At 41.0% G+C, this 12,138-nt stretch overlaps 1 protein-coding gene across 2 annotated transcripts; it reads right to left on the reverse strand.

The window, feature by feature from the left end:
• Positions 1–3: 3 nt before the first annotated feature.
• On the reverse strand, positions 4–11,930 carry atl1 (atlastin GTPase 1). 2 transcript variants are annotated; one of them, XM_007561851.2, is made up of 13 exons: positions 11,731–11,930; positions 9,860–10,110; positions 8,106–8,240; positions 5,729–5,833; positions 5,488–5,538; positions 5,237–5,293; positions 4,986–5,078; positions 4,718–4,856; positions 3,699–3,826; positions 3,548–3,604; positions 2,415–2,486; positions 1,886–2,317; positions 4–899 (listed from the first exon to the last, which is right to left on the reverse strand). In XM_007561851.2, the coding sequence occupies exons 1-13, from the start codon at positions 11,768–11,770 to the stop codon at positions 795–797; spliced, it is 1,665 nt and encodes a 554-aa protein (XP_007561913.1). In that variant the 5' UTR covers positions 11,771–11,930; the 3' UTR covers positions 4–794. The 2 variants fall into 2 exon arrangements, with proteins under 2 accessions (XP_007561913.1, XP_007561914.1); XM_007561852.2 differs by having other exon boundaries at positions 11,737–11,929.
• Between the last annotated feature and the right edge of the window lie 208 nt (positions 11,931–12,138).

The following is a 12,138-nucleotide window of genomic DNA, read 5'->3' on the forward strand; positions in this document are numbered from 1 at the left end:
TCCAGTGTTAAATGTTATTTGGAAATTATAATTTATTGAGCTTTCTTTAGGGTTTACTTTTATTATTTTGCCTTTATCAATGCACCAGTTGAAGATGGCCTCAAAATGATAATATTAATGTTTATCAAAATCATTTCTGGGATAATTTATTGTCCAGTTATAGCAGGTTTCAAGAGTATTCAAGCATTCTCACCCCGTTAACCTTTTAACATTTTGATTTTACAATCTGATATGTTTTCTTTTTATTATTTTTTGCATGATTGGTCATCACAACATGACATTTTGCAAAATCAGTCAGATCAATTAGATACCCAATTAGATTTAGGTCTGGCCTTTGACTGGACCATTCTAACACATGAATATGCTTTGATATTAACCCTCGGCTGGATGTTTTCGGTCATTTATCTGCAGGAAGACGAACCTCCACCTCAGATTCATTTTTTATTTTTTTTTTTGCAGCCTTTAGCATGTTTCCTTCCAGGAAATGCCCACAGCATAATGCTGCAACCACCCTTTTCATTGTCAGAATGAAAAAATTACGCCCATTGATTTTATTAAGTGGCATCTGAGTAAAATAACGATAACTACTTGTGATTTTCCTTTTTATTTCCCCAGTTTCTTCATAGGAGTGAGAAAACCTGCATCCACCAAGCCGAAGAGCAGAGATGCCATCTTGTGGCTTTCACACTCTCGCTACCAGCAGACAGTGTGAAAGCCAGCCTCAGCTGTGGCATGGGGGGCGCACAAGGCAAGACATGTTTATGGAGCAACAAGAAAGGACTTGATTACCTACACTAATTTAGAAAAATAAAAGCAGACACAAACGCGAGTTGTCGTTTGGTAAGCAGATGCATTAGCTCTCCTGGCTCTTCGGAAAAACTCACCTCATTCGTGCTCCCCTGCAGAAGCATTAAGAGAGATAAGCACACGTAAAGTAAGTGGATAAGATGCACAACTAAAACACAGATTAAGCAACAACGAAGAGGAACTTAATCTGGTCGTAAAATGGAAAAAAGGAAAATTGTCAGTATTTCCAGACTTTATTTCCTTTCTTATTGTCTAAATATTCCTCCCTTTCTTTCTTTCCTTCTTTTCCTTTTTGTGTTCTTCCTGTCTTTCCTTTCTGCTGTTCCTTTCTCATTTTCCGTGTTTTGTTCTATCCCTTCCCTCCCTTGAGTTATTTATCTCCATCCTTCCTTTTAACCATTTTCACAGAAACTGTATGCACCGAACCCAATGTAGGATTTACTGCCACCTAGTGGATATAAATTGTGTGTTTGCTGATAATTTGTGTTTTTGTTTTTTTGTTTTTTTCTGACCACAAATGAATAAACTACAGAACCTATAATTTCATTCCTTGGCAAAACACAACAAATATCTCAGTCAAATGCAGCTTAAAATATGAATCTTTGTTGTTTTTTAAAATCTTCAATCACAAATTGGATCTATATGGAGAAATCAATACATTTTTATTGCAAATTGCTTAGTAGAAATGTAGTTTAGACGATGACCAGACTTTAGAAAGGGGCAGTAACCCAGGGCTCTATTTTTTAGGGGATGTGGGACACAGATTTTTTTTTTTAAATGCATGTTTTGCTGACTTTGCACTTTATATAAGAGTCCACTATGAACATTAGCAATACTCAAGTATTTGAAATTATGAAGTTATACAAATTTTTTTTTGGGGGGTGGGGGACATAATAAACCCACCACCATTAGCTGCTATCATCAGTTCTTACCCAAATACGTATAGAACTACCTATTAATTCACTGTAATTGCATTAGAAAGAAATCTTTCTTCAGTGGAAGGACCACCAACACGGGTTCCCACACCCTGGTAGATCCAGTCCCGCTCAGAAGTTTGGATTCAGTGAGTTTCACCCACCTGGTCCCACAGCGCCCCGGCCACCTGGTCGATGACGGCGCCCAGTTCCCTGTACTCCCCGGAGTAGCGGATGTAGGCCCAGGTGCAGAGCGTGATCAGCGCCAGGCCCAGGATCATGTTGCACAGGCTGGCGATGATGTCCACGCCCACAAAGCCCGTGATGCCCGCCGCCACGTACATGACGAAGATAACCACGAAGAGCGTGGCCGGCGTGCGCGCGGCGTGGAAAATGTTCTTGGAGTCGTTGTGCTTGATGTACTGGACGAACACCTCGTCGATCTCGCCCTCCAGCTGCTGCAGGTAGCGGCGGCTGAACTCCTCGCCGCCCATCTTCTTGACGCCGCGGAAGAGCTGCAGGGCCTCCTCCCTGATGGCCCCGTGTCGGTTCTGCAGCTCACTGGGGGCCAGGAAGGGCCGGTCGCCCCCACAGACCTGTTGGGGGAGGGGGGCAGAGAGGCATGTGGATTAACGGGAAAGGAAGTTGGGAATTTGGCGCTCACGTTTACCCAGGCTGCTCGTTTCCACCGACCTCCTCCATTTTTTTGTTGTACAGATCCTTCGCCGCTGCGACTGCTGCTAAGTTGTTGGCCTCTGCTGTAGCCTGAATGAAAACACAGACAATACAGTGAAACAAACAGTGAAACACAAGATGAGGCGCAATGCAATAAATCCAGAGAAAAAAACAACAACAGTTAAACACGGAAAATATAGAGAACATGTACAATTAGACCAGGGATCTCCAACCTGCAGTTCTTTGGATCTTCCTGAGTAACTTTGGCAAAAAAACAACAACACTGATTTGTTTTTTCATAAATATACTGTAGACATAAAACAAATACATTTTTCGATTGTAATAATTGTCCCAATTTTCCACAACATAGTGACTATAAAACAACTGGTAATATGTTGTTTTAACTTTACTTTGAAAAATTTTAACTATGCTGAAAATTTTGTACATTTCAGAATCAGAACTTCAAAATTCTGACTTTGATTTCAAAAGTTCATAGCATTCAGACATTAAGTATATACAATTATACATTAGAGCAGATGACTTTTATTACATCGAGTTAATTAAAGTCCTTAAAGGGCCGGTTGTGGCAGAATGTTTAGATAATCCTACCTATTAAAATATTATATTTGGATTTAAAATTCAACAACATTAAAAATCTTTTCATACTGATGTAATTTGACACTATACAAATAAAAAAATTATTTGATTCACTAAAATAATATTCAAGCACACAAGTGTTATCTTGATGGTCTATTTAAACGGACCTCCAACATATAGAGGGCCGCAAAAACTCGATATGGTGGACCAAATTTGGCCCGCTGGCCTTGAGTTTGAAATATGTGGTTTAGAGAAAATCAAATAAAGAATTTTTTACAGTGTTTTCATAACGTTTATCAACACCCCATAGCAAAACAACTGCAAAAATTTTTTATTTTAAAATGTAAAAAAACAAAAAGAAAAAAAAAGGTTCTTTAAAGATTTTCTTTCGCTCACGTTTGTCAAAACATTACAACCAGCCTTTTTTCTAAAGATGATGCTACATTTGTGGCTCTAAAAAAGTTTTATTTAGTTGGACTGACGTCAAAATGGCTCTCTCACTTACACAGGCTGCAGACCCCACAGTTAGACAAAACAAGCACATAGAAAAGTACCTGCAGCATCGACTTTGGATGAGGCAACTCTTCACCCTGGTAAATCTTAATGTATGCCTGAAGCATGAGGAATAAAGACAGGAGGTGAGGAAACTTTCCGTACGTAAAATACAAAGTGATATGCTCTTGTATCCACTTGACTGGTTCTGACCTTGAAGTACTCCAGCAGGCCTCTGCAGGTGATGTTGCTGCCGTTGATCTCCTTCACGTCGATGTTGCGGGGGCTGAGGATCCAGGGCACCAGGACCTTCAGGATGTTGATGAACTCACCATCAATCTCTAGAGACGAACAAACAGTTTGTGATATAATCTGGAAAGAGATCATTCATTTATTTTTTGCTCTCAGTGTTTTATTTTGGGTATTTAAAAAGGTTGCACAATTGCAGTGCGAAGTGTTCTGTGCAAAATTAAAGTTCATGAGTCGATAATTATCCCATTATTGATATGTTACTTGAAAATGGTCTAAAAACACTAAGGAAAAACAGTGTTGGCGTTTAGCGCAATAATTTCTCTGACATACAGCAAAATTTAATATCATGACAGGTGAAGTTGTTTTAAGTCTTATTATCTGAGAGTCTGTGTGTAGGAAGGAATATTTTAACTGTGTTAAAGTACAAGTCGCTGCGTCATTACAGAAGAAAAATGAAAACGAGGAACAGTGGGGAACCTTTCCCACCAAAAACACTCAAATGGCTCGTTGACGACTCCTCCAAGAAGAGAATTTATTATGACATATAAGGTGCTACAGACAATTTTTATATCTATTTTATAACCTAAAGTTAGAGATTAAAATCAAAGTTTTGAGAAAAAAAAAAGCAAAATCCTGACATTAAAGTCTACAATTAGCAATCCTAATCCTTTTCCGTAGTTACAGCTCGTCTCCAAGTGGCAAAACGTGACATGCAGACATCTTCCAAGTTGAGATGCAACAATTGAAATTTCCTGCCCGATCACGATTTTTAAAAAACCTGAACTGCTGAGACCAATATTTTTTCTTTTTTGTCTGAAATGTCGATAAATACAACAACAAAGATGCTGAGTCATCAACAGTGAGGTGACGATTGCAAATATCGACCGATCTGCCATTTCCAAAAAATTAAAGAAATCCACCAGCTGATTTGTCTGGTTGCAATGTCCCTCTAAAAAAAAAAAAAATATATGACGATGTACCTTTAATTCTTCCGTCAAAGTGAGGGTTGGTGGCCACCTTGAGGCCGGGGTGAGGCATCAGGAAGCAGTTGATGTTGGTGAAGCAGGAGTGGATGTGTTTACGCACGTTCTGAAGCTCCTCGTGCTGGTTCTCTGAGATCTGCAGCAGAAGCACACGGTTCTGGTTCTACGTCTGATTTAATTAGCCCAGCCTTATTAGCAACAAGCTCATCTCATTGACATCCAATGTAAGTTTGTGACTAGGACTGTGGAATCAGAAACAACTGGCCTTCAGTCTCTTCTCCAGGAACTTCATGCCCCCCTCCTGTCCGTAAGGAAACTCGTATGGAAAACTCCAGTCCCGAACCAGGAAAATCAGGGACTGGAAAAGAAAATAAACCTGTATGTAGCTCTGCACTATAAGGTCAAATTTAAAATAATTCTTCTCTTTCAACTTTATTTTAACATGTAAAATAAACCGTGTTTAATTTAGTGTAAATTTGTTTTAAAGCATCACTTAATTGGAAGCACGTTTAATACCTGGAAAGGTTTAAGGAAGGTCTCCTCCATCGCTAGTCTTCCATACTCGGTGAAAAGCTGAAATAATAAACACATCATCAGTGATGATTTGAAATATTTAATTTTAGCTCCACACTTTAAGTTACCAATAAAGTCTGAGTTTGCTTGATGATAAACCATGCTCATATTCAATTTCAATTTCAATAGAAATGCTCATTTTCAAATGATAATGTATTCCAAAACTTGCCTTATAATGTTTTTGTTTTTTTTACCTGCAAGTGCTGGAGGTCATCCTCTTGTACATTCTGTGATATATTGTAAACCTAAAAGAGACAGTTTCCTTACTGTTTCGATATGCTGGGAACATTTAAAATGCTGTTGTGTCAGAGCAAGAGAGGAAAAACAGGAAGTGGTTTTTCTTTTTTTTAATTCAGGGTACAGCTGTTCAGCTGCTTCCTTTGGACCTGCAGACCTCACCGCCCGGTGCTCTCAGACGGCACTAAACTGTGGTACCTGCATGGAGCTGATCATGGTGCTCAGGGCGAACACAGTGGCCGAGTCCCTCAGCGTGGATTGGCTGTCAAACGTGCCCTGCGTGTCCATCAGCAGCACGGCGACCTGTGTCATCAGGCACGAAAAGAAACTGACCCGTTTGTGTGTCTGATTTTTTCTACGGTCACAGATGTGGAAATAAAAACAAAACAAAACCTTCAAATAAATTCTTGCAGTTCTAAAATTTCAATGGAAATTTTTAGAAAATCCAATGTATTCCACAGGGAGGAAAAAAAAAAAACGATCCTATCCAAACTCTTCTGGGAAGGTTTAGAGGTCTGCTTAGGGGAACATCTGACCATTTTTCTAGGAAAGCATTGGTGAGGTCAGACATTGATGTTGGACACTACAGCCTGGTTCTCAGTTTCTGTTCTGACTGATCCTCAAGGGATTGTATCAAGTTGAGGTCATACCAATAAAGATTGTCCAAAGCAAACTCACTCATTTGTTTTTGTGCTTTGTTTGGCAGCCATGTTGGTACTAAATGGGCCACCTCCAAACTGTTCCTTCAGCATGAAGACCATACAATTCTCCAGAATGTCTTCCCATGGTTGGTTTGACGGGAATTACGTCTCCTTTGACACTTACATGGAGACGCTCTTCAGTTAAACTGCAATATTTTTGTTGCGATCATTTACACGACACCTGTGACCGGAGTCTCTCACACCAACACGTTTTGAAACGAGGTCTCAGAGTGAAACTTTTCTGTAAAACTCTCCCCGGGATGTGTTGAATCTCAGATACGCAGAACGCACGACTGAAGAGTTCATTCTGTGCATGCGCAGGCAGATAACAACAAAAACGACGGTGCGTATTGTACTGTCCTGTGCTAATTAGCCTGTTCTGTTTAACACAGTTTCCGATAAGAATGTGTGACATTTACCCTTCATTCGGCGAAGACTGGTTACGGTTTTCAGTGAGGTGAGATCTAGTGCGGTGGAAGATAAGGGTCAAAATCGCATGCGGGTTTGATGAAATGCTAAAATCACAGCGCCATCTAAAGGCCTGGCATGACTACTACAGCTGATTCAAGGAGTCTCGTCAGTACCGTCTAAACATGGAAACCTTTTCCCCAAACATACGAAAATACCAGCAGTCTCATGGCAACTACCAAACGCTGTCTAATCTATTAGCTAGCCCAACAGGGAAGAAGGAATCATGACTGCAAAACACAAATCCCTACTACACTAGAGTCTGGTGTTGGAGTTCTTTACAGCACTCCATCCGCCACTTCGCATCTTTGAATTGCTCTGCATCTTTGAATTGCTCTTGGAGATGTAGAGCCATGGCAACCCGTTAATGAAGCAATGTTCCTGGACTAATCTGAAACCCACGTGAAGCTTATAGTTATCCACTCTGCACATAGTTGGTAACTTCTACACACTGGTCTGCATGCGGTTTCCAACACTATTCTTTCCTCCATGTCTGAGTTCCTAATGCTCTTCAGAGCGACATATTCTTTCTCAAATATTTGCAGAAGCAGTCTGAATGTCTTGTTGGTGTCTTTCCTGCACCTGTGGGTGTCGAAGTGGTTAAAACACTCGAGTTCAGTCATTTAGAGAGGTGATCTAATACTTTTTCAACTATATGTTCTGCTGACTTTGTTTTTTATCATAAGAATAAGACCTAAAGATGCCTCTTTTTCATTTTACTGGTCTTTTCTAGTCTATGATGTAGAAAAACAGACCTGAATTGACTTAGAATTGTTCTTTCTTTTTCATCAGAGATATAAATGTACTGAATTACAATTACAATTACAGGCCCACAGCATCACAGATCCCCCACCGCACCTAACCGTAGGTGTGTGGTGCTTTTCCCCAGTCATCCTTCATGTCGTACTTGACCCACCTTCAGAGGTTGTTGCTCAACCTTCGTCTCATTTGACAAAGTTTGACTTAAACGGCCAGCAGAGTTTAGTAAACTCCACATATGAAGGCAGGACAGAAACGCATCAATCCCAAACAACCTACAGCAATGGTTGTTATGGAGACTTGGTGAACCATTCTGTACTGCAGCACTTTTCTTTTCCTTTACCTCCCTTATCATCCTACTCATTAGCGAGAAAAATATGGGTCCCTGTCCAGCCGAGAAACAGGCCTATGTGTCACGTCATAATAATTCCCCAGGGAAAGTCACGATTTACTAATTAGAGGTGTCTTCAGTGTCCGATTCAGTTCCCCACCAAATTCATGCACTCGCATTAAAAAGCCTTTTCTTTTTTCCCCTGTGTGCCATTATGCTGCTGCAATAAAAATGAAATTATTTGAAGGTTTGGACAAATATTACTTTGCCTGTCCCTGTTTGTCCCTTGTTGTTTTGTGGAGGAATTTATTCTGACCTTCCTTCCGTCTGGTTTGTCCACCAGGAAGACCTCGCTCCAGATTTGGATCCCGGTGGTTTCCCTCTCTGAACCCCCCCTCCAGGAGAAGCCGGTCAGAGGCTCGCTCGCATCTCCGAGCCAGTTTTCAGACGACTGAGCGGCAGAATGTGGCAATTTATTAGTCAGACAACGCTTGATCTGCTGACAAGTGGCATTCTGTTTCAGTTAGGAAAGATTCCAACAAAACAAACTTTATGTGCAGCTAAAATGATAAACTAGAGTGGGAATGAGCACTGGGAAAGAACAGATTGTACCCACACATCTGGTGAGGCTGTGAGTATGGAGTATACCCTAAGCCCATCCCTAAAAAGAACAATATGCAGAGAACAAATACATGAATTTTCTACATTATACATTTCAGTCTATTTTATTGGGATTTTATATGATAAACCAATGTATAAAAAATGTAACAAACCATTCAGATTTTTCTTTATAAATTAAAATTGGGAAATGTTGCTATCTAACAGGTTTTAGAAAAGCTTAAGGAAAAGTGTCCTCACAGCCCGATGCTTCCACCATGTAGGTCTGCATTTGTGTGGCCTACAAATGCAGGTCACACTTTTCAGCAAGGAAAACCCGGACTCCGTTTTAGTCCTCTTTGTATTTTTCCACCACTTTTTGTTGGTCTATCATATAAAATCCAAATAAAACACTTTAAAGTTTGTGGTTGTGCTATGAGAAAATGTGAAAAAGTTTAAAGGAGCAGTATTGTGCATTTTTCTATCGCATAATCAAGTAATGTTTTTAATTTCAGATGTCAGAGAAATGCTCTATACATCAAAAATGACTTAGAGACTTCTTATTTTATTTAATACTTTGAAATTGGGCCTCTGTCTCTTTAAAACTCATGTTCTTTCTGAAACTCCTATAATGAGCTCAGCAGATGGAGAGTTCAGTAACACTTTATATGAAGGGGTGTGTATAACACTGACATAATACCTGTCACGAACATAAAGAAGTCTTTATGAATGTCTATGACAGTTGTCATGAAGTGTCATTCAGTAAATAATGACACTTTTAATGCAAAGTTGCTCTAAAAGTTGCATTAAAAATCCATTAAAAGTGTCAACTTTGCATGATTTTGTAAATTATGATAATTTAATGCAAAGTTGGCATTTTAATGGACTTTCAATGCAACTTTTAGAGCAACTTTGCATTAAAAGTGTCATTATTTACCAAATGACACTTCATGACACTGTCATAAACATTCATAAAGACTTCTTTATGTTCATGACAGATGTTATGTCATGTTTATGACAGTGTCATGTCAGTCTTATGCACACCCCTTCAAATAAAGTGTTACCCAGAGTTCCTCCAGGTGTATGCTAATTGCTGCTGGCTAGTCTGAAGGAGCTGAGTGTGAGGACTGATAGAGGAGGAGGAGCTTTGTCTCGAAGGCGGAGCTAGGTCTCCCCAGGCGTTTTGCACAGCTAAATGGTTGCCATTTAGCTGAATGGGAGATTCAGGGATTTCTCAAACATGCATGAAAGAGTCGAAGCAACACTCTAGGTATGTTTTTGATAATGGAATAACATTATAGCATCAATTTTACATAATACTGCCCCTATCAGGGGTGTGAATACTTCTGAAATATACTATGAAGTAGAGGTAGCAGAGCGGCTGGAGACTAATCGGAGAACACTTTGGGATATTTGGTAAACCTTTATAGGCCAGAATTTATTTTTACCACTTCAACAAGGAGTCGCACTTACATGGTTGTACATGTAGCGCAGCATGAAGTCCATGAGGAAGGACTTGCCCTTGCGGAAAGCCCCCGCCACGGAGATGGCCACCACCTCGCGGTCCCTGACCTCCTCGGACAGCAGGATCCGACTCAGCGCTGCCTCGTCCAGCTCAAAGGTGTGGTCGTCTTTGACCAGCAGCACCTGGATGGGCCGAGCTCGTCCGTCCGGCTCCTCCTCCTCGGAGCTCCACTCATAAACATTTTTGTCACTCAGGGACCCTGAAGGACAAATCAGAGGAGCGCGAGGAGAGGACAGGGTGAGCTCAACGCGTCTCTGCGACGAGGCGACCAGAGACGCGTTGCCGTGAAACTGATAGAAGAGGCAGCAGGTTCTGTCCGCTGTGATGACAGGCCAGACCTAGCAGTCCATTAAGTGAGAAGGCAGGAAAGACAAACCCCCGGTTTTGCAAGCGATAATATTCATTATGGTGAATCAGTTCACTGTGTCCGTCCAATCTGCTGGAGCTCAATGAGATCATGAGGGGTAAAAGGTTTCCGAGCAGCAAGGAAGCTAACATATTTACATACCATCCAGACTTCTTAAATAACTCAAACAGCTCGGATAGAAAGCATCTCTTAAAAACAACATATCTGAGATTATTAATTGGATTACAATTTGGACTTTGACTAGGTCATTCCAAACTAATGAGCTAAACTTACATTGTAGGTTCAGATATTGTTTTTTTTTTTAACCCTGTACTCTGTTTACAAATTAGTTAATTTCTGCAAACTGGATTTTATTTATGTCTAACAGAGTAAAGGGAGCTCAATACAAGGCGTACACCACATTTTTTCTGAATTTTACACACACACAAAAATCACGAAATATGCACCACCTTTTCCTTTGGTCTATTGTGTAAACTAACATTAGATACATTGATGTTTGTGGCTCTTACATGATGAAAAGTTACAAAGGAAGACACTGTAGCTATCTACCACAACCACCCAGCCTGCGCTTCAGGAAAATGTGGTCTTGCCTTCCAGGAAGTGACTTGAAATTAAAGTCTGGCTATAGCTCCATGTCACAAAGTAACGGCCAGTGTTTTGGGTCGTGTTGTTAGACGTGACACAGAACAATTTGATCGTACAGGGAGTAATTTGATCAGCCGTTCTTCCGCTTCTTCTCTGTTTGGTTTCCCACTGCAGGGGCCTACTCCTAGGCCCCAGCAGACGACCTGATCACGCTGCTCCTGCCACTGCCCTTAAAACTGCTGAAGACGTCAGAAGCTGAATTAAGTGGGTCAGAGCGGCTCAACTCTGACGGCAAACAGCAGCAGCTTTTCATCTTTTCCCCTCGTTTCTCACACAGGCCTCTCCCACTGCCCCCTCACAAGCTGGTTGGACTCTAAAGTGATGTCAGAGATGGATGCTGGTAACCACTGTAACCCTGATGATGGCAGCTTAGGGTAATGATGGGAATACAGATTTGGGATTTCTGATGCAAGATTGCATCCATTTTACCTCAAAGGCGTCACGTAGCTTCAGAAAAATTGAACAGTAAACTGTAAACATTGCGAATAAAATTGTGATTTTTGGGCCTGCAGAGGCCTCAGCTGTCCGAACAGAGCGTTTTCTGTCAACCAATCACCGCATTTCATCTATGTAATGGTATTATATATACATTTTTTTTAAAATGAACGTGTCTCGTTGTGCCTGCAGAGGCCAACCGCAGCACGGTGTTTTCTTCCATACCAACAAGATGCAGATGCCGAGACATTAGAATACACGGAACAGCTTTGGTCTCAATGTCCCGAAACGAAAACAAACCGAGCATATGACAGCCAGAGCGCTGCATCGTTCCCACCCTTTGTGTGAAATATCAAATGTTTTTGTACGTACACTCACCCCAGCTGTCTCTCTCGGGACGGTGTTTCACCATGATGCGGTCCTGTTATCCCCAGGCTCGAAGCGTAAATGAGCGACCCTAGTCGGTAGTCATGAGCGTACAGAGCTGGGAGGATGCCCTTATCTCCAGCACAACGACGTTCCTGTTGCAGGAGGATGATGGTGCTTTTATTCACCGCGTGATACGCTCATCTCGTCGCCAGAGGGCGCTGCTGTCTGTTGTCCCAGCACTGAGCAGCGAATGGAGTCTAATTAAAAATACATAGAACTGTACACAAAGTGTGCATTATGTGAAAATGCCTCAGTTATATATAAAAAAAATCGAATATGTGCTTTGCAGTGGTGAACAATTATTTTTATAAAACTGCCCATGCAGTTTATAGTTTTATCGGTAGGTGGCGA

The sequence above is a fragment of the Poecilia formosa genome, unplaced genomic scaffold, assembly GCF_000485575.1.
Source record: "Poecilia formosa unplaced genomic scaffold, Poecilia_formosa-5.1.2 Scaffold131, whole genome shotgun sequence".
Taxonomy (NCBI): Eukaryota; Metazoa; Chordata; class Actinopteri; order Cyprinodontiformes; family Poeciliidae; genus Poecilia; species Poecilia formosa.